Source organism: Camarhynchus parvulus, chromosome 2 (assembly GCF_901933205.1).
Source record: "Camarhynchus parvulus chromosome 2, STF_HiC, whole genome shotgun sequence".
NCBI lineage: Eukaryota > Metazoa > Chordata > Aves > Passeriformes > Thraupidae > Camarhynchus > Camarhynchus parvulus.
In genome coordinates, this window is record NC_044572.1 from 117749947 (window position 1) to 117772101 (window position 22155).

General features: G+C 39.7%; 1 protein-coding gene across 2 annotated transcripts in view; it reads left to right on the plus strand.

Moving 5' to 3' along the window:
* Nucleotides 1-10544: 10544 nt before the first annotated feature.
* Nucleotides 10545-22155, plus strand: part of PREX2 (phosphatidylinositol-3,4,5-trisphosphate dependent Rac exchange factor 2) — a 172747-nt gene continuing 161136 nt past the window's right edge. The window contains exons 1-2 of one of the 2 annotated variants that reach the window (XM_030944089.1): nucleotides 10545-10719; nucleotides 10805-11008. In XM_030944089.1, coding sequence (XP_030799949.1) covers nucleotides 10868-11008 — 141 coding nt within the window. In that variant the 5' untranslated portion in view covers nucleotides 10545-10719; nucleotides 10805-10867. Of the gene's footprint in view, nucleotides 11009-22155 lie in introns of both variants that reach the window. The other variant, XM_030944088.1, reaches the window with a different exon arrangement.

Genomic DNA, 22155 nt, shown 5'->3' on the forward strand with positions numbered 1-22155 from the left:
ATAAAAAACATTATTTTATCTCATCTGAATCTCTGCTGTGCCAGCTTAAGGCTGTTTCCTCTGGTCCTCTCACGGCAGGCACAGTAGAAGGGACCAGCCCCTATCCCACCAAAACCTCAGGGAGCTGTCAGGAGTGATGAACCTGAACCTTCTCGAGACTGTACAAACCCAGCTCCCTCTGATGTTCCTCATAAGACACATTCTCTGGTCCTTTCACAAGCCCTGCTGCCCTTTGCTGGACATGCTGTAGCACCTTTACTGCCTCCCTTCTAGTGTATGTGTACATGGATGAAATCCAACCCTTTCCCTATCCAGAGCCTCCTCTTCCCGAGGCTAAAGAGCCCCAGTCTAGGCTATGCTGACCCAGATATATATAGTAATGATACCAGATCAAGTTCCTGTATTATGAAATATGTCAAATTTTATCAAAAAATGACACAATAAAAAGGATTTTTTCTACCAAGAAGAATGCACACCTTGGGATTTGGAGCTGTGCTTCAGAAGTGGCTCAATTTCTTCATTCAGGCAATATGATCGTCCAAGGCTTAGTACTCTAAACCTTACTGCAATGATTCCTTTCATTTGTTTGATAAACCTCAGGTCACTAGTCCTTGCTGGAAGTCCATATCCTGCATATGGCATTATTTATGGATTTTATTCCATCAACTCAATTTATTTCACCAGGCATTTATTTATGGAATGAAGTACCAGGGCTGTAACATCACTGTCTCACAGGGAAGCCAAACTGCACTTTGCAAGTGGTGTGCAAATCTGTGATAACTCACTGGGACAACAGGTCTTACAGCTGTGTTATATATTACCTCCTTTGTAATGTAAAAATAAAATCTTTTTTATTGCAGTAATTTGAAAACCAATGGAAAACATAATCATTGAGGCAACATTATTACTGTAACGGAATAAATTCTGTTGTCTGAGAAGGGAAAGCCTATCAGAGATTACAAATTACATAGATTAGCATAGGTGTTACTGTTTAGTCTCCTATGGTGAAATTCCTGCCAGTGTAGGATTGCTGCCCTTTACTGATAATTCTGGTTTACAACAGCAGCAAATTTTGTCTTTCACTAGGAGGTATTTTGTGGAAACACTGCCAGGTATTTTTGACATTATGTGAGCAAGGAAGTGTGAGTTATGAAGGCCCATGAAAACATAAAAGCTGCCAGAAAAAAAAAAAAAAGCCTCTATTGATTTACAGATTAATGGTAGTCAAGTGTGTAAATGGAGCTAATAGGTGGTAGGTACCAGAGGTGCATGTAGTGAAATGCCTTAATGGGGTTTGCACAACAAATTAGTGGGAAACTCTAGATCCAGTTATTAGGTTACTGTTTTCTGTTCATGTGTCTTCATCATGTGTAGAGAAACATTTTTTTAAATTGTGATTTCATATGGTTGACAGAACATGTTTGTGTGCTTTTTAGCCGCACAAACATTTCTGCAGTTCCTTCCAGTGGTCATGGAGCACCTGTGCAGGAAACTCTCTAGAGTCCAAACAATGTTATAGCAGCTAAATGGGAATTCTTACTGTGGAAAATAAAAATGCTACTTCCACAGGAAATTCCTAATCACCTATTCCCACAGCTGCCATAATGCACTTATTGCTACATGGCCTTTATAGATGGCCATAAATGGTTGCTGATCCACACCTAGCTTGTACTCAAATTACTGATTTTTCAGCACTCATAAATCAGTATGCTGTCACTGGCAGACACATTTATATCCTGCATCTAGTAAGCTTTCGTCTTAGAGCAGCATTTTAGTGCTGCTGAACATAAACTGTTCTATTAGGCATAGAGTGATGCTTAACTTAGGTAATAATGAAGAGGAGACATATTGAGACACTTCTTGTCTTCTTCTCGGGTTTCATTGCTTCTTGGCAGAACAAAAGTGTTTCAAAATCAGCATACTTGGCCAGTTGTGCATTCCATTCATAAGGAGAAGTTACTCAGTGATGGATGTCGTACCAGCTGAGTCTAAGAACAAGAGTGCAGCTGGTTGAGGGAAGTAATTCTTCCTCTGTGTCCAGCAGTTCAGAGACTGCTGCTGGAGGACAGTACCCACTTTTGGGCTCCTAAGTACCAGACAGATATTGAAATGTTGGAATGAGTCTAGTGGGGAGTCAGTAGGAAGCTTATAAGGGTACAAGAAGTGTCTGAGAGAACCAGATAGGTTTGTTCAACTTGTAGAAGAACAGGCAGAGGTGGTGCTGCTCTCTGTGACTCTCTAAATTATTGAGAGATTAAGCCAGAATATTCTCAGAGTTATACAGTGGAAGGTTGATGGGCAACAGACACATAAGAATATGGAAAATGTTGATGGTACATTGGGAAAAAAACCCCATAGGAGTGGTAAAACACTGGAATACGTTTCCCAGAGTAGTAGGTACTACAAACTCAGCTGCATAGCTTTCTCTCATTATCCTTGCTTTAAGCAGGATGTTTAATCTAGGAGTGCTAGAGGTCCTTGTCATCTATATGATTTTTTGGATATATGTTACTGTAATAATTCTTCACTTCCTTACAGACTCCACTATAGGGGTCAGGAAAAAGTATTTTACAACTACAGATAAACCTACACCAATTGGACAAATCCTGTCTGATTGACTTGTCTGGATTCAGAATTATTGTCTGGTCCCACAGTGCAGGGAAAAGAAACATAGCCTCCAAACCCATAATCTACCTAGGCAAAGTATTTTTGAAACACTTGCATCAGTAGTTGTACGTGTGAAATAAAGGAACCTTCTCATAGTCTCAAAGGGCTGCAGTCAGCTTGCCCCAAAACTGGGGAATGATGTTGTCTTGAACAGTTTTTACCTGAAGTGCAAGGACTGTTGCTTTGACTGTCTTTCTTCCATTATAAACAGCAATTAGCTAGTAACAAAAATACCAGAGTATTATTTTTTTAATCCCAACCTTAGCACTTAACATCATAGGCCTTTTGCCTTATAGGAAAGGCAAGATAATAAACATGTACCAGATCCCAGTTGTGTTGCTTAATGCCTGAATGGCAGTCACTTGGATCATACCACAGAGATAAGGCTATTTTTAAAATTGATATATCAAAGTGGTTGTATTATGGAAACTAAATCCTGGAAGTTAGAGAAGCTGAATGAATAAGTTTGTCCTTTTAAAAAAAAACCCTTCCACATCCTTGTTCAATCAGTGTTGCCTGAAAGAAATTTGGACTGCTAGAGCTGACATTTCATAGTTCACTAGAGACAAACTATGTGAATATATTAATAAAGTCATATATGTTATCATGATAGGTAGAAGTGAAAGGGAAGGTTAACAAGAGACTCAGAGCAAATTATCATGGTTTATTAACATTATTCTACAAACACTTAGTATTAATGTGTAATTATTGTACAAGTGACGAACTAAGTATATTTATGAAGGCATCTATGAGGTTTAGTTTAGCTCATACATTTTTTGGCAGTGATTTTTTATTTTCTTTTTAATATTTTCTCCCATTTTTTTACCTTTCTAGGGAAGAAAAGTACATTAAAACATGCAGTAAAATGTCTTTTTCTCATACAGAGCTAAAATAGATGGGTGATAGTTCAAGTAGGGTTATGCTTTTAGTCCATATTTCATCTGAGTCTTTAATGGTCAGTGAAGCTAATGGAGTTATGGTGATTTATGTCAGCTGATGATCTAACCCTGTATCGTGTTGTTTTGTGGTTGAAGCACATGGCTTGGCCTGCAGAGCCTTGTCTTGTTCCTTGTTTGGACAAATGAAGAAAGAACATCCAAACATACAAATCATAGTTTGTCTGTGAACTATCTTACTATAAAATAATAAGTTGCCACTGTGATAAACCTACCATTCAGATTTTTTTTGTTGCTGTTGCTAAATTCTGCTTTTAAAAAGAGAAGGTTTTGATTTTTCATATAAAAACCTAGCAAATGAATACTGGAACACTCTGCTGTGCTTGGCCTTCATCTCTGGGAATGTCCACTCTTACTCTGCTTTTCTGCTGATAAGCTCTAAGTTTTTAAAGCCTTCATTTTGGCAGAGGCTTCATCTTCTGACAGCAGCAATCCTACCTAGGGAAGAAAAAAACCAGATTTCTCTGTAGTAGTTATCATTCTTTCAGCTCTTTAATAATGAAAATGCATCAACCATAATAAAATCCAAATTAATTTTCAGCTTAAAGTTGTCTTTTCTTGATTGATAGGTTCTTGCTAGAGCCCTTACTTTGGAATAGTTTCAAAATATTTCTTCCTCTGGTCTTGTACTCTGAAGGGTTGGAGATGCAAAATATCTGCTTTGGGTATCATCAGCATTAAATCTCTGGAATGTAATAGCAGTTTGTTCTGTACTTTCAACTTTAACCAATGAACTCTGTATCTCAGCTGTTTTTTATTATCTGTGGAAGTTGCTGCATGGCAAAAGGAACTTGGAGAAAAGAGGAGCTTAGCTGTCACGTACCTTATAGCACATCATAACTTGAACACTCTGTATTTACTCTTGGTTTGCCAGAGACAGAGAGATGGTGCAAGTATTCTTAAAAAAAGAAAATTGAAATCTTGAGGCCAATCAAATGCTTTTTGTTTTGTGCTGGTATCACCAGTGTGACTTGTTTTCTGCCTATGTGCGTGTCTGGACATCTGCTTTATGTTACCTCTCCTTGCCTGCTCCCCACCCTCTCTCTCAAACACATATTTGGGAGCATAAAAATCATTTCTGACAACATATGAATTGAGGTGAGCTGGTTTTTTGGGCTTGAACCTTAAGTTTGATATTTGAGGATCCTGTGTCACTTAATTTAGCAATTACAGCAAAATACAAATTTTTAAAACCAATTAGAAGCCTTGTTTAGTTTAAGATTAATGTAAGATTTTCAGCAAATATTGACAGTATCTTACACTGCACATGCAGTGACTAGAGGGATTGCTGATCAATTTTATGCTTCAAAAAAGATGAAAAAACCCCTAAGTCATTGTCCGAGAGTAAGAATAATAAAATACTTCAAGAAAAAAACCCCACCTTTTTGAAAATCAGAAAAAAGATTTTTGTTAAATAAAATATTTTATGTATTAACCTCTGAATAACAATAGTAAGTCTTTGTGCTCTGAGGAACGTAAGTCCCTTACTAAGATGTGATAAAAATACCACCTCTATCAAAGGTATTTCAAGCTGAAAAGAGCCTTCAAGTGGGTCTAGACATAATGTACTTGCTAAAATATAATGGATGCTTGTGAAAGTCAGATACAGATCTGTCTTATAGCTTGTACCAGCTGATGAATCTAATGTTCTTTCCACCCTCTAAGTCCTTCAAAAGAGTTGCACACATTTCTATAACAGTTCAACAACTAGTGCAGGAATCTTATTGATGATTTACTGCCTTGTGATTACATATAAGCAAACAAATGTGCTAAGCTCTTTAGAGAACTTTCTGTACATCAGCTAACATTATTCCTGAAAGCTAGTTTCTTCTTATTATAAGATTGTTTTTATTTTTACCCTAAAGTAAACCAAATGGAAATTCATTACACTTTTCTTTGTATCATACTTTATTTGTCTCTTAGCTGAAAGCCAAATAAGTGTTACTGATTTATTTTTCTGTCATCGTTTCCACATAAATCCCTGTTGCTCAATCTCTCATTGGTTGCTCTGCAGAGATCCCACATGCAGATCAAAAAAAGGTGTTTTAATTGATCGGCTGTGGCTTCTTTCCCATGTAGAATCCATAGCGATATAAAGATGGCTAGCAGCATAAAAGACCTTGTATTTCTTACTAAGATAAGTCTTTTGACATTATTTGTATAAACAGTATTCTTCCTATTTCAGCTTGCATGGTTTATAATGAATTTTATTTCAACTTCCTGTCAGCTTTAAAACGGTTGCTAAAAAGCTAATGTGAAGAAGCTGTAATCAGATGTCCTCAAATTGAGGTGAAGTAATTGTCTGCAGCTGTTCTTTCTGTTCTTCGGCTTGGACATTACACAAGGTGAGGTTTTAGTTTAAATAGCTTTCATCAGGGTACCTAAGTTTGGGCTGAACCTTGTGGAGACTGTTTTTGTTTAGCAATGGTGGCTTCAGGTAAGGACAATTTCTTTCTGAACTAATTAGAGTTTCTTGAGGAAATCTTGCCATGCATTTATACACAGTCTTTTAATACCAATTTAAAAAGTCAAAAGGTATTTGGACTGTTCTGTCCCTGTCTTGGGATTCTGTGTGCATGCTGGCTCATGCTAGGTGACCTTTGGAAGAAAAACCATCTGCAGCGATCACTTGTCATTCTAGGGACTTGGGTGGCTTTTACAGAAGGATTTCTTAAGGGTACAATTTACCCCCACAGGGAAAATCAAACACATTCAATTAAAGGACTAAGCAAATCACCCTTTTTAGTAAGAGCTATAATCTCTGTATATAATTTTAGCTTTATTTTTTGATAAATCAGGTTTGTATCATGCATCAGTTGTTCTTTCCATACTAAGTAAAGCTGAATGTTGAGATTTTGTTTGCTACAGATGTTTGCTATGTTCCTTGTGCTGGTGGGAATAAAATTATTAAAAGCCTTGTGGATAGAGACACACTATGATTAGAAGCTCCTGGAAAAGCTTTGTGGTGAAGTCCTGGGCAATCACACTTGGGAGAGCAATGTTGTAGCAGCTTGAGGTAAAAGAGTCTGGTTTTGGGAAGGAGAGCAGCTTGTATTCAGAATACTTGCAGAAAGCTTTTGATTATATGGGCTCACTTGTTATGTTGATGATTACTTTACAATGAAGATTATAACTTACTATGCTTGGGACCATTTAAATGTGGTTAAAATATCTCCATCTTTCTTCCAAAATGCCATAAAGGAAGATTGTAGAACTGATTATTTTGGTTCATTCTGTACATATAACCACTTCTCTTTAAAACCTGTGGTTGACAAGTTGGTTTGGTCTAAATTCTGTGGTGAATGAACAGACAGTTATGTGTCAAAAGTGAACCTTGCAGTTTATTTACTCTCCAACACTTACTTCATAACACTTTACACCTAGTCCCATACATATTAAGCTTTTAATGGCACAGCATGGCACTAGACCCACCTGTAAAGAAACTGTTTTTATCCTAGTGAGCTTTTTTAGTCTTTGTTACCACATTTTTTGTATCGGCCTCTTAGTAATTCTTAAGGAGTTTTTTGTTTGTCTCTTTTTTTTTTTAATATAAAAACTTGTTTCAGCTCTCTCTGAAAAGAAGACAATTTTAAGTTCCCAGCTGGATTGAGGAATCCTCTACAGTGCTGTAATACAAGATAATGTGTCCTGCAGAACACTTGACTTCATTCTTGTGTGATACTGGAGCTGTCTTACATTAATATCCATCATTCAGTGGCAATGCAGAAACAAATCCATGGAGTTTTCCCATAGAGGCCATTAAGTGTCATGGCAGATCACTGGAGTTTAATTACTTCAGTCTGTCATGCATAGGATATTTAACAAGGAATCTTGTTCCAGATCATCAGATAGGACCACAAAGATGACTAAGGAAATGGAGGATCTCACATACATGGAGAGGCTGAGAGAGATGGGACTATTCAGCCTGGAAGGGAGAAGGTTCATGGGCAATCTTGTCCTAGTTTCTAAATGCTTGATGGGAGGGAATAATGAAGAGGGAGTCAGATTTTTCTCAGTAGTGCCAGCTGGCTGGGTGAGAAGCAATGGGTACACATTAAAAACCATGAAATTCTGATCGAACACAAGACTTTTTTTTTTTTTGTACTGTAGAATACTGGTCAAACACTAGCACATGTTTCCCATAGAGACTGTGGAGTTCCATCTGTGGAGTTACCCAAAACCTGGCTGGACAACCTGTCCTGTTGCCCTGGGCACTCTGCTGCAGGAGGGCTGGACTAGATCTGAGGAGGTCACATCCATCCTCAGCTATGTGTATGGGCCATATGCATTGCCATATTTTTTTCAATAGAACGCTAAGTAGCAATCCAACTTGAGCCTCAAATACCCTTGGACCAAAATAGTTCTTCTTGCATTCCAGAGTTATAACATTCCATGGGAACAGTATGATGTTTTCAGTTTCTCCAAATCAGTGTCTTTCCACACAGGGAGAAAGAATTGCTGTCCCCACATGCTAGCATAATCAAGAGCCTGTTTTACGTAGCACTACCTGTCTAAAATACAAAAACAATTTATCTACTAGACAAGTTTCCTGGTACATCACAGTGTAAAATCAGCTGTTTAATTGTTTAAAATGTTTTGTTCAGGCTAAATTTTTTTAATCCTTTGTCTCTATAGTCTACCTTTCTTCTATTTCATCCTTTCTTTACTCAGTTTTGGTGTAGTGAAAATTACAATTGGAGCAATTTAGCTTTTTCCTGAAACTAGGGGAAAAGTGTAATTTGCCCTGTGTCTTTATTACTTTAAGCAGGTTGTCAGGAAAATTGGCTGATCCTGTATGTTTTCCATAGATTGTGTCTGGTACTTAGAGTGACTTTTCCTATCACTGCACATCTGGGTTTTGCTGGGTTCAGTGGCTTTAGATGAGTCATAAAAGTTTCTTGTGTGTTGCCCCTAATGCTTTTGCTGGCCCAGATAGCTGGAGCTGCTTGCTTCAATGAAGGAGCATTGTGTGAGGGCAGCAGGAGTGTAAACTAGGACAAGAATCACTTTGGCTCCAAGGTCTCCTGGCAGTGAGATACAAACATGTAAAAGGAAGGGATTCTTTATTTTTTACTTTTATAGGTGATGGGAAAGAAAGACTAAGCTGCTCCTCCTGCCTCTTTTTAGCTGTCACCTTGGTGTGTGCATGGGGATTGTGACAACCAATGGCATACAGCTGAAGCTGAGACCACAGGAGAATGTCTGAAACCAAAAAAATGCAGAAATGTTATCTCTGCTCTCCTAAAAGAACGAGAGGGTGCTTTTTGATGGGAAATTTAACAAGTTTGAGGTGTTAGGCTATGACTGAGGGTAGGGTGCCCCTGAAGAAGGGCACCCACATGCATTTAGGAGTGGAAAGCAATAGTATGTTCTGCTCCAGTGCTTTGGATCTTTTTTCCTGGTTATCACTTGAGAACTTCATCAGGGGGTTCTGTGGGTGATTAGAAGAAGCCTTCTTGATGCTAATGCAAGCAATTGTGAAACACCAAATCTCCTCCATAGGATCAGGGCAGATGCCACAGAACCTCAGGACTTCGGGACAATGTCTCACTGATGAAGCCCAGCAAGAGGGTGAAAAAGTTTTGAGTTAATCATCAGACAGGTTGTCTATATTAAACAGGCTCTCTAAAGAAAGAGGCTTCAGTGTTTGGCTTTTCAACCCATCAGTCCATTTAAACCAAATTTAGCAGTGCCATGAGGTACTAAAAAATGTGAAGTTTTGATTTTCATGAAAAGCAGGATCTGTTTTTGAAATGGACTAGCCCTATATCGAGGAAGGAGCTATGCTGAGGTCAGCAGGCAAGTTCCAGGCTTATCTGCACAAGCATAAATGGCTGAGCAGGATACATATGGCAGAATTTGCCTGAGAAACCGCTGCTCCTTGCCTTGGCTTTATGCACAGGAGCTGTTTGTGTTTGGGAAGGCGAGGATGCAAGGAAGTAGGTCACATTCAAAGAAATAGGCTTTTTTTTTTTTCCTCTGCTCTTTGGGAAATGTCTTGTGGGAAGTGTATCCTCTGTTTCACAAGAAATGTCTGAGGCAGACAGCCTGATGATGGCTAGTTATCAGAACACAAATGTCTTTGCTTATTCTCTCCTACTAAAGGACTCCTCTCACTGCCTCAACTTGTTCTGCAGCTGTAGAAGAGTTTTACTCAGGTTTTCTTTTTATTCTGTCCCTTTAGGATGTTACAGGTTTAGAAAGATAGTTGATATGGAATATGTAAGTTTCAAGACCTGCATTTTCTTTCCACTCACAAGCCGAAGAGCTAGCCAGAGAAAACTTCAGCTTTCATCAGTGGTCTTAAAATTCACATGGTAGTGTCCTGACATACTTCAGTCTTCAAGAAATCAGTTCCCCTCGCCTAAAGTAGCTGTATACTTTTTGTTGGCTGTTTGAAATACCTACTGAATTATTTTTTATCCTTTTAATGTATCATGCAAATCTGATTGGGAGATAGGAAAACTGTATAACCTGGAGAGTTTATAGCACTTGGTTTCAGTAAACAAACCAGCCAACCTAAACCCCCTCACTATCTTCAAAGAACTTCTCTGTACCTGCTCAGCACAAGCTTAGCTCTGTATGTTTGTTCAGGAGAATATCACAGCTCGTATTTATAATACACGCTGTAATATACATCTCGTGGGAAGGTGTGGAAGGGGAAGTTGAAATGGCTCTTTGCTGATGATAAAATCAAAACAAAAACAACTGCCGATTCCCTCGCCAGCCAGCTCGCTGGGACATTTTTATAATTCTTTTACTCTGTTGTTGGAGGACTCCAATTAGCCTCAAACTGGAGATCGCAGCTTGTGTGTGAAACAGGCAGCTGGCACGCAATCCTCCCTGAAGTTGTTTCCTTTCCTTTTTCCTGAGATTTAGCGAAGGGGGGGAAGGGGTTGGAGTCACATGGATACAAAGCTTTTGATTAATGTCCAAGTCTCTGCTGCTGCGGAGGCTTTCCAACCTCTCAGCTAGCAGGGCGAGCTGGGAACCAGTGACCGCTCGTTTCCTCCGGGCTGTGTCCCCTTCCTGACGGGAAAGGAGCGCGCTCGGGGGTGGCTCGTCGCCTGCGGACCTCGGGCGGCGGCGGAGCGGGGTGAGCGGGGGCTGCGCGGCTGGGGAGCGGCCGGAGCCGGCCCCGCTGTGTAACTTGGCGGGGTCTTTGTTGTCCTTGTCCGCAGCGCAGCGCCGGGGCGCTCGGGGGAAGGCGCCGGGCTGGGAGCACCGATCCTCCTCGCCGCACCATGACAGAAGAAAGCAAGGGGGAAGGCAAGGGGGAGAGCGGGAAGGACTTGGAGAAGCAGCTTCGCTTACGCGTGTGCGTCCTCAACGAGCTGCTGAAGACGGAGCGGGACTACGTGGGCACGCTGGAGTTCCTGGTGTCGGTGAGCGGCGGCGCCGGGGCCCGCGGCCGCTCCGCGGGGCAGGGGAGCGCCCCAGCCGGGACTCCCGGCGGGAAAGGGCTGTACCCCCAGCTTCTGCCTAAAAGGGAGGGAGAGTAACAGGTTTGGAGATAGACGAAGAGGGGTCCTGCGTTCCTCCCTCCCCGCCTCGCCCCCCCATCCCCCGGCCGCGCTTTTGGCACTGATGCTCTCGCGTCTCCGCGAGTGGAAGCCGATGGGGGGCGATGGGTTTGGGCTCCCCCAAACCTAACGGGCTTTTGAGGCTTGTGTTCATTTTAGGGTGCCGTAGGGTATTCCACTACTTGCGAGAGTCTTGGAAACCCAGCGGTGCAGGGGGGAGGGAGCAGGACAGAGGGGGTGCTGGTGTGCAGCAGCTGCTTGGCATTAAAGCCACATGTGGCATTCACTCCCGTCTTGTGATAGGGGGTCAGCTGGGAAGGTGGTGCGTTCTGCTGAGCTCTGTTGTGACAGTTTGAGCTTCCTTCCACATTTGACTATCACTGTTGATAGGATTGTTGGTGCCGGGTAATACCCTAGTCAGAAAGGCAGGAGTTCTCACTCAAAAAGCCAAAAGGACAAATTATTGCAGAACGGATGTGGCCAGTGGTTCATTTGTGCCTGATCTTGGTAGCATCACTTTAGGGCTCTGATATGATAAATATGTTCAAATCAGCTGCTTCAGATTGCAAAAGTATTCACAGTAGCCCCATCATACATTTCTCTCCTCCTGTCCCATTGAAGAGGGGAAATCCTTCCAACTGCAAACTTCCTGCCTTGCTGCCTTGAGAATTGTGGACTTTCTGCTTATTACCATGAAAGAGGAAATTCTTAAGTTGGCTGTGACAGGGAGAATAAAAGCACAGACATTGGAGTGAAATAAGATCTACAGAGTAGCTTATTTTCTCCATATGTTTATCCTCAGCAGCACCATGAAAAATGGTAAATGGTCCAATGTGTTGGGTTGCTTTTTTTTTAAGTTTAGGATGTATGTTTGAAAAAGAGGCTGTGCAAGTATTTTACTTGCTTCCATTTAATGGTCAGGTTTTACCTACTTTAAAAAAAAACTATTCTAAGGCAATGTTCTTCCATATTTTACCTTAACCCACAAACTTGGTGTGTGCCAGAGTCTTGGATTTCAGCAAATTTGAAGAGTTTGTAATATCTTTAATTTTGAATTCTAAGGTTTTAGACATATTTAAGTTCAAGCAGTAAGTGCTCAAATTCTCCCAGGGATCAGAATCTGTAAGTGTTTCAAGTTCTATCCAGACACTGAATTCAGTTATAAGTCTTTTTGCAGTTTGGATCAAGATGATCTAAATAAATCATGTGGACAAAGGGAGAAGGGTTGGTGTTAAATACTTGGTTCTACATCAACTTTTCAGATTCATTAACGATTGTGGGCAGGGTTCAAGTGACTGTTCAGAGATGCAAATCCTTCACAGAGAAATGCCACATGCTCCGATTGTACCTCAGTTTTGTTTGAGGAAACATCGTCTGAGCTTTCCTTTGGTCTACCTGCTGAGACTGCTGTTGAGATCAGCTGTGTTGGTGGATTTATGAGGGCCACTGGACTAGGGCCAGTATGGAGACCATGACACTGATTTTACGTAAGCCATCAAACCCATCATTGAGTGAGGGGTTTATGTTCCAGCCAAAGTTAGCAGTTGGACTTCCAGGTCATCTCAGTGTCGTCAGTGGAGCTCATTGTGGTGGAAACCACCTTTCCTTTATGACTGAGATGCTGAAGCCAGTTATAGTCTTCCTAAGAGTTTGCTCTGAGTATCTGCAGTTGTCACTGTAGTTAATAGGAAATAGGGTATTCACTTAGATAAATGAAAAAAGCCCTGTGCGTGGCTAGAGAATGAAGAGGTTATAAGGAGGAAGTGACTTGCTGTCTGTGTCAACATGGGAAATGCTTTGCTGGTTTCCCTACAATGGAAACATACCTACTATATGCTAGATTTATTTAGGTTCTTTTGTTTATGTTGTAATTACAGAGTATTGCTCAGAACAGATTTCTGGTTGGTTATTTAAAGTCTTTTTTTCCCTCCTACTCTATGATTGCTCATCCTCCACTTATCAGTGTAGTGAGAAGTAGCTTGGCTTGTATGTTCTGTCAAAAGCCTGTAACACTGTAAGGTGCAAAGCAGAAGATTTTATATACATGTGACTTTATTAGATAGAAGTAGCTGAGTAGTCATTCCCATGTGAATTCATTCACCTCTTCTTTTTTGGCTTTATGCTGTGTAAATACAGTATATTGTTTTACATCTGCACTCATCACAAAACAAATCTGACTGAAAAAGTCTGGTTGTATTAATATGATTCTTTTGTATCTCCTGAATCTTCCAGTAATGAACTGTAGTTGAGATTTCAGTGATACAGAGCAATAACAATTTTGGGCCAGTTGCAGTGGGATGTGTAAACATATGTGAGGTGGATAAACTTAAGTCACCCAGTATTTGCAGCAATGTTGGAAGGAGGAGGCATGCACAGGAAATTATGAATAAATGCTTATACTTCTCCTTCAGATGTTTCATTATAACATTTAGAGTGTCATTGCAGTACCAGCGTTTTTGTTCCTTCTAGCATTTCTTAAAAGTAATAAGTGATGGAAGAATTTACTTAAGACACTAAAAGACCTTTTAAAACTATATCTGTAGAGGGAGGTTTTTATTTTTATTAAGCTACAATATTAAGTTTCTGTTATGAACAGTTGATACTTTATTGGCTAAATTAGCAATTGGACTTTTTCTGCTTCTGGATGTTCTTGCTGGTGATCATACCACTTTCCTGTGGCAAAATCTTTGCTTTCCAATGAAAGAAAAGGCTTACTTGCAAAAATAGAGGAAAATCTTTCTTTCTTATCAAAATGAACTTTCTGGAGGGGGCAGAAAGCAATAGTTGATAAATATTTGCACTGTATAAAATGATTCCATGTCATCCAACTATGTGACTAAATAATTAATAATTACCTTGAGTACTTATGGTAAAGATGCTTTAAAAAAAGTTGTGACATTTTCAATATGTACCTTATCTCCTTCATTCTTTATAGCAAATGACCAAATGTCTATATTTACTGTGATCTGTGTAAACATAAGGAAAATTTCCTATGTTGTCCTTTAAGCACAATTAGCCTGGAGAAAAGGAGACTGAGGGAAAGCTTTATCACTCTTTACAAGTACCTGAAAGGAAGCTGTAGTGAGGTAAGAATCAGTCTTCTTTTTCCCAGCTGACAAGTGGCAGGACAAGAGGAAATGGCCCCAGGCTACGCTAGGGGAGGTGTGGATTGGATATTAGGAAAAATTGATTCACTGGATGGGTGTTCAGGCATTGGAATAGGCTCCTCGGGGAAGTGGTGGAATTCCCATCCCTGGAGGTGTTCAAAAAACATGCAGATATGGCACCTGGGGACATGGTTTAGTGGAGAACATGGCAGTGCTGGGTTACTGGTGGTCTTGGGGGTCTTATCCAACATTAATGATTCTATTCAGTGACTAGCTAACTAGAGCAAAACTGCATAAACTTTTCTGAGATTCCTTGGTCTGTGATTTTATGCTGGGGAACGTACGATTTTTTAATGAGAGTTTCAAAAAAATAGTTGGGATTTTTTTTTGTAATTTGCTGAATGTTTTCATGAGGGGTTTCGTTTGCTGTGTAATCAGGGTATGCACTTGAATCCTCAACATAGCAGTAGTAAAGAGACCAGTAAAACTGTGGGCAGAAGTTGACGAGACGTTAAAAAGTATTTAATTGTAAAGAGTTGCTAAAAAGTGGCTAGTTTAATTTGTCACCTTATTACTTGGTATAAGGCTTAGTTTTTATGTTTGTGATTTACACTAATTGACTGGCCACTAAGGTAAACCAGGCCATAAAGAATTTTAGGATGCATGTACATATATGCATATACACATTTAAAATGTACATGTGTATTTTTTGGAAAGAAACTTTATTTTGAAATAGAAATTGGAAATGTAATCAATCCGCTACACTTGGTACTTCAGGGGATATCCATGGAAGTAGAGTTTAATTTCCTATGGCAGCGATTGTTTCTCTGGCGCAGTTTTGTGTTCTGACAAATTTGACGTTGATGGGAATAGAAGCAGATGTTGGCACTCCTGAAAGCCTTCCCCACGGCCTCAGCTGGGGTGGCTGGTTAGATCTTGAAGCAGCTGGGGCAAAAAAACAAAGCTAGTTTATTATGTAGAGTACGGTATGGTTTACAGAGTCTCCCAGTGAATATATATGTTTCTGCCAGTTAACCCCCAAGTATCAGTTTGATTTTATTAGAACCTAATGTACTATCTTCTGCTTGCACTAAAGTGAAAAAATAGTTAGTTCTCTTTAAATGTGCCCGGTTAAGGGAAGCTGAATCCTTGCTTTTCAATTGGTATAAAAGATATTGTTTATAAGGTTTGTTGTGCAGCCTTTTCAGTGTCTGTGTGACTCCTCGGCTTCTGTGTTCCCCTGCTGAACATTCCCTGTCCCTTGGCTCAATAAATATTTCTCTGATTTTTGAGCAGACTAATTATTTGGAAAAGTCATTACAGTAATTGAGACTTCAGGTAACCTTTATAGTTAAATTCAGCGTTACTAACCCTGGCTGGCAATAGAGGATTTATGTCCTGGATGAAAACTACTCAAATAGTTATGCTATATAATAAAGTTAGATGCTGGGCTTTCCACAAAAAAGAACAACTTATAAATGATGTTTTATGGCTGTGGTTTGATACAAAAACAGTGTGTCTGTGTATGTTGTTTTTGTGTGCATGTGTGTATATATCACAGAATACCTTAAATTGGAAGGGTCCCATAAGGATCATGTAGTCCCACTCACTGAATATGTTATGTATATATCTCAATTACAGCGATGATTAGTGGCTTCATGTGCTTTTCATAATTGCATTTATATTTTATAAAAGGGATTTATATGAATGGAAGGGAAAGGTTTTAGCTGGCTGCATTTTTTGATAAGGTTATGTGATTTCCTTTCTATTCTGGAAAAGAAAAACAACATTCTATGGCTACTTCATCATAAAAAGTCAAAAGGAAGTGCAAACACAATTACCATAGAAAGTCAATATCTTTTCCATTCACTTCCAATTTCTGTTTTTAACTTGCTGAAGTGTTAACAAAAAATGTGAGTGTGGCATTCTATTTTTATTTGACTTTGCTTGTCTGTATCCATGGCACCACCTGTGGGCCCTATCAGAGTAAGAGTAACTGCTTAAAAGCTGTTTATTTCTTTGTAACACCTGCCCCAAGGTTGAACACTCTGCTTGATGGAGTGGATTAGCAAGAAAAATTTTTTTTTTTCATGTGAGTGTCTTTACTAGGTGAGTGCAGAATTCAAGCAATGTAGGACAATGGCAAAAAGCAGAGTTTTTTCCGAAGAATTTTCAAGTATATATCTTATCTTGTTTGGAATTGGAGGGATTTATGCTAGACAATGACAAATGTTTCATACTTTTCAATGTATTTCCTCCTACTGCTCTCAGATGCACTTAGATTGTATTGTGAAAAACTCTTCTTTGGGAAGAAAGGTGGTTTGTTGAGCTGTTCAGTGAAAAGTTTAGAATACTGAAAGGAGACATCTTTGTTCCATAGCATTTATGAAACTTATCTGTTCTTAAGACTTATTGTAGACTAAGACTTAATCTTTTGAAGCCTATAATATGCTTAGAAATGTTGTACAACTTCATGATTTATCTGTATTTATAAATAATATTTGCAGTGTTCCACTTATTTCTTTGCACTGCCTTACAGCTCAGTCCTAACTCTCCTGACACATGTATTTCACAAATTTGTAGTGTGAGTTGCTAATTTAGAAGAGGCTACCATCTAAGGGGACCATCCATCAGAATGTCCAGGTTTAAGTTATTCCATGCAGCCTAATGCTGTTGAGTAACATGCTGTTTGCAGAGATTTCATGTAGGGGGACAGAATATAAGTAAATAAAGGTAGTATAGAAAGTTATCTGATCCCCTAAAGAGTTGCAGCTGGGTTAATTATTAAAGATTAGGAGCAGGCCTGACTTTAACAGGCCACAGCTGTAGCCAATAAGAAGAGTGTTATAAAAGAGTGGATTGGTTGGTTGAGGGGAACTGGAGTCAGTTGACTGTTGTGAGAAGATGGAAGAGTCAGTGCCTAGAGGAGGTGCCTACGAGAAACATCAGGGAGGTGTGAAACTCTTGCACTAAGGAGACAACAATGTGAAACCATTGCAATATAATGACAACATTTTCAAATATTTATGGAGACATATTTTGAAACCCCCTTTTGCAGTAATTTTTGTCACCATTTTATGAACACTGAGCTTTAAAACCAGGCATTCCATGGTTGGTTTGTATTTATTTGGTAAAGTTAGCGTGCAGAGCAATTTTGTCAATTAGACAAGGTTGAAGTCATTGTAACAGTATTACAACATGTGAGAAATTGAAAAGTTCTTTGCATTGGAAACCAAAAGGAACTGTCCTTTGGCCAAAATAAATCCAATCTGGCTGTAGTTGACCTGAGATACTGGTTGGAATGATTTGCTAATCCGTATGAGGCTATAACCATGTATCTCTAAGTAAAGTACATGTCCCTGTTTGGAAAGGAATTGGATTTCTCATGAATGAAATACAGGCTTGAGCAAGGTAATGAATTTTATTTAAGACTTTACCTTTTTATACAGGGGTCTTGAAGAACTTCTTGTACTCACATACTCGTGCATACACTTTTTCAGAAATTTTATCTAACTGTTTTTGCATTAGGACTCAACTATGTGTATATTGATTCAGTTTTCAGTTTGAGATTGAGGAGGATTATTGCTGTCTTTGGTAAACATGTGGGTTGGTGTCGAATTGGCTACTCAGGAGGAAGGAAGGGATGAAGATAGCGAAGTGGAGTCACCACTCCTGGAGGTGTTCAGGAGGTGTCTGAATCTGGTGCTGGGTGATGTGTTTTAGTGGTAGAGTCCTGTTCCTGGGGTGGAATGACCCTGTTCACCTGTACAGGCTGAGGGCTAGAAAGCAGCTTTACAGAGGTTACTCTGGGAGTACTTCTGGGTGAGAAGTGGAATGTGAGTCAGCACTGCACCCTTGCAGTGCAGAAAAGAATCAGCATCCTGGGACTGTTCTAGCAAGGCTGTTGCCAGCAGATGAGGGGAGGTGACTCTTTACCCTCTGCTCTACATCTGTGAGGCTTCTGAGAGTGAAATTTTTGGCTCCCTAATTGAGGAAATAGTTTTACCTACTGACACAAGTCTGGTGCTGACCCACAAGGTGAGGAGGGGCCGGGACCATATTGCTGCAAAGAGGCTGAGAGCGCAAGGGATCTTTGGCCTTGAGAAGGTTAGGTGGAATTTTTATTGTTGTCTACAACTCCCTGATGGATAGCTGTGGGCAAGGTGCACAGTGGAAGAAGGAGAGACCATGGAAGATGGGAACTCCAATGCGGTGTGAAGGGAAAAAATATAGCTTACTGTCGCCGGTTGGCCACAAGGTTTTCGGGGTGAAGGAAGAGACGAGATGGGCTCCATGATCAGAAGGCTTGATTTATTAAGTTATGATATAAACATCTATTTTAACTATACTAAAAAGAAAAAGAAAAGGAGAGTTTCCAGAAGCTGCTAGCTACCTAAGAATAGAAAGTAAAGAATGATAACACACAAGCTGGCCTTGACAGACTCCGCAAGCCAGCTCTGCTGTGATTGGTCACTGAACCAAAACTTCCCCAGGAGACCAATCACAGACCCACCTGTTGCATTCCACAGCAGCAGACAATCTATTGTTTACATCTTGTTTCTGGGGCCTCAGCTTCCCAGAAGGAAAAATCCTAAAGAAAGGATTTTAGTGAAAAGGATGTCTACGACAGCTTACAATAAAACTGGTCAAAAACTGGTATAAGTTGCTCAGAGGCTTTTAAAAAATTTTGCTTAAAGGTCATCTAGGCAAGACTGGACTACCTGTTCTAGTTGACACTACTCTGTTCAAGCAATTGGGCTAGATGACCTCCTTTCCAACCTCCATGACTCATCACTTTGCGATTTATTGCTGTGACAGAAAAAGAGGCTGACCGCCTTGAAGTTTCAGCCAGTTTCAGGAGAACAGAATTTTCAGGGTTGCATCTCTGCTTTATTTCCTTTATACTCTGAAACTGCAGTGCAGATTGTACTGTTCAGCAAGCAATTATTCAAAATTCAAGAGAAAACTCAGGTACATAGTTTTGGGTTTTTAAAAAAAATTCAACTGTATTATTTTTGCTCAGGAAACAGATAATCTGGCACTTTTGTTCTATTTTCTATTCAGAGATGCCTTAGTGCATTGCTTTCATTAATAAATCAAACCTGTGTAGTTCTACAAATGGGAAACTTAGATCTTGATTTTTGGCTCCCTGTGGAAGTTTGTGCCAGAGCCAGAAATGTAATCTGATGTCTTGATTCCCAGTTCACCACTCTGACAGCGAAGCAATCTTTTCCCTTCATATATAATTGATGCTAAAAGAATAGTTGTCTACTTAAAATGTCTGAGAAGCTGCAAGGACAACTGTTCAAAGCCAGCTTCATTTTGTGCAAGCTTGATTGCTCCTGGGATTGTCTCATAGGCTGCTCACAGTTGAATTTGTCCCTACAATCCTGTTGTAGGGACAGGACTGAGAAATTAGGGGTTGGTTGACACTTATTTTAGACCCCATGAGACCTCCAGATTGTCCATTGTGCTTTTGGCAGTCTGACTGTCGAGTCATCTGGCATCCCTGATGAGCTTTCAAGTTCAAGGCTGAAGAACATGAAGGGAATGTGTAGGAGAAACAGATAGAACAGAAGTGAATACTGGAAAAAAACCAGTAATACATTGTAGTAAGGTGGCTTTCTTTATTTCAGTGTAATGTGTATGATGCAGGCCCCTTGACAAATTGATAATATCTTGATGAGTGAAGCAGAATAAATAATCTAATCCTTGACCTTCCTAGGCAAGTTTTATATGAATTCTCACTTCAAAATGACATTTGTCTGTGGCAGCTGATGCTTGTGCCTGAATGTTCAAAACATTATATGTATTGGCATGTTTACTTTCTAAATCTGCCTATTATAATAACTAGAGCAAGTGACCAGTATCAATTAATATGATGGTGAATTTACATTAAAACCATATTTCATAATTTGATCTATGAAATAAATTTTTAATTTTCCAAGGCTTTTTAAAAGGAGTCCTAGAGTGAGGGATGAATGTGTTCCTATGTTTTGACTTAACAATCCCAGTCTCTTTGTCTAAATCAAATATGTTGTGACAGAGTGATTGATGTCTGGGATGCTATGAATTTGTGCAACAAGGCTGGAAAACCTCTTCATTTTATTTCTTAGTGTGTGCTAAGTTACTCCATATCCTTAAAATCTTTGGGTAAGGTATCTGTATTCCTAGAAAAAATAGCATGCAATTGAATGCTTTGAGACAATATCCTCTGTGTAGTGTGAGTGTGGTCTTTGCTCTAAGAGTCACAGAGGCATTTGAGGCTTAAACAGATGTGGCAGCGCCTGAAGCTCTGCAGTGTATAAGCACCACTTTCCTTAAAATGATACCGCAGCCTGACAAGGTGGAGGGAAAAAAGTGGCACACACCTGTGGAGTTAGTGTTGTGTCACTTGTAAGATGTTTGTGGCTGAAGAGTTTGTATTTATCTTTTTGTTGTCTGGGAGGGAGAGCTATTTTGCAGAAGCCATAGGAAGCAGGAAGGCAATAAATAAGTCCTGATTCAAAGAACGCCTTTGTAAAAATGGGCACCCTACATTTCTAATGAGAGCTGCTTCCTTCCTTCTAGTGTCTGTTGCTTTTTGTTCATGAAAGGTATGATAAAATACTACTTAAAAATGAACTTGCAGAATATGATCAAGGCTTAAAATGAGACGGTCTGGAAGGAATCTGTGAATTGCTGTGACAGATTTCATAAAAGGTCTAGCCCACTGCCCTGATTCTGGCCAGGACAGGGTTAATTTTTGCAGCAGACAGGAGGAGGCATGACTAGGACATGGAGATTATTCTGTGCCATCTCAAATCATCAGTGGGAGAGGAGAAAAGGGAATCTCTTGGGGATAAAGGGGTCCATTCTTGTCAGGGTAGCCTGGTGGAGGCAGTGGTCAGGTACTGCTGTTCCCATCTGAATCGTTTGCCTCTTTCTTGCGCCCTCTGCCATTAGTGATGTTGCTGTTACTGTTAATTTTCTTATCTTATTGCTATTTCCAGTACATTGTTCTTATCTCAACCTGTGATCTTTACCTTTTGTGCCTCAAATTTTCCTCTCCAGCCCACCACAAGGGGAGGGGGGAGCAGGGGCTGAGCGAGTCAGTAGTCAGTGATGTGTGGTTTCAGTGGGAGCACTAAACTGGGGAATACCATTGCTAAACTACAACACACAGTAGTTTTTTTTAGTAATTGTAAGTAGTAGCATTACTTAGGGAGTCTGTGCTTCGTGACTGCGGGCTGTCTCTCCTGAAGAGTGTAGGTGTAGTACCTTGTTGCAAACTAAGTGATTTCTGAGTTTGATTACTTTATTTTTGTATTTGTGTATTTTTTTTGGTGTCTGTAACTTGTGAATGCGTGTCCCATTCATAAAAGAATTCCTTTTGTGCATTTTAAATATCCTGTCTCAAAAATGTGCTAAGTACTTACATCACTATTTTTCTCATTGGCAATCTAATTATTCTTTTTATGAAACCCCTTTCATACTTTCAATCATCTTTCAAATTCCTTTGTAATGAATTCTTCTGGTGTTGGTATCCTTGATCTTCTGCCTAGTTTCATTCTAAGTCTTTTGCAGTTTTCAGAGGGCAAAAACTAACATCCCCAAATGTGTGTGATAGATGTTTGAGGTACTGAATTATGACTTTTCTTGTCATTATTCAGCACCTCATACTTGTCATAATAACATCTTTCTTGACTGAAAGATGTTAGAATTCTGTTTATCCTTCTGCAATGTGTAGTTAGCACCTTACTTAGACCCTTTTTACCTCTTTACTTACCTTTAAATATCAAAAGTGGTATTTTTAGAGATTGAGCAAGATTCTTGAAGTATGACTTGCAGCTGCCATTTGCTTTTTCTTACAATTCTGTTTTGCTGTGTGAATGGGGAAAAGATCTAGAAAGAGATCTCAGT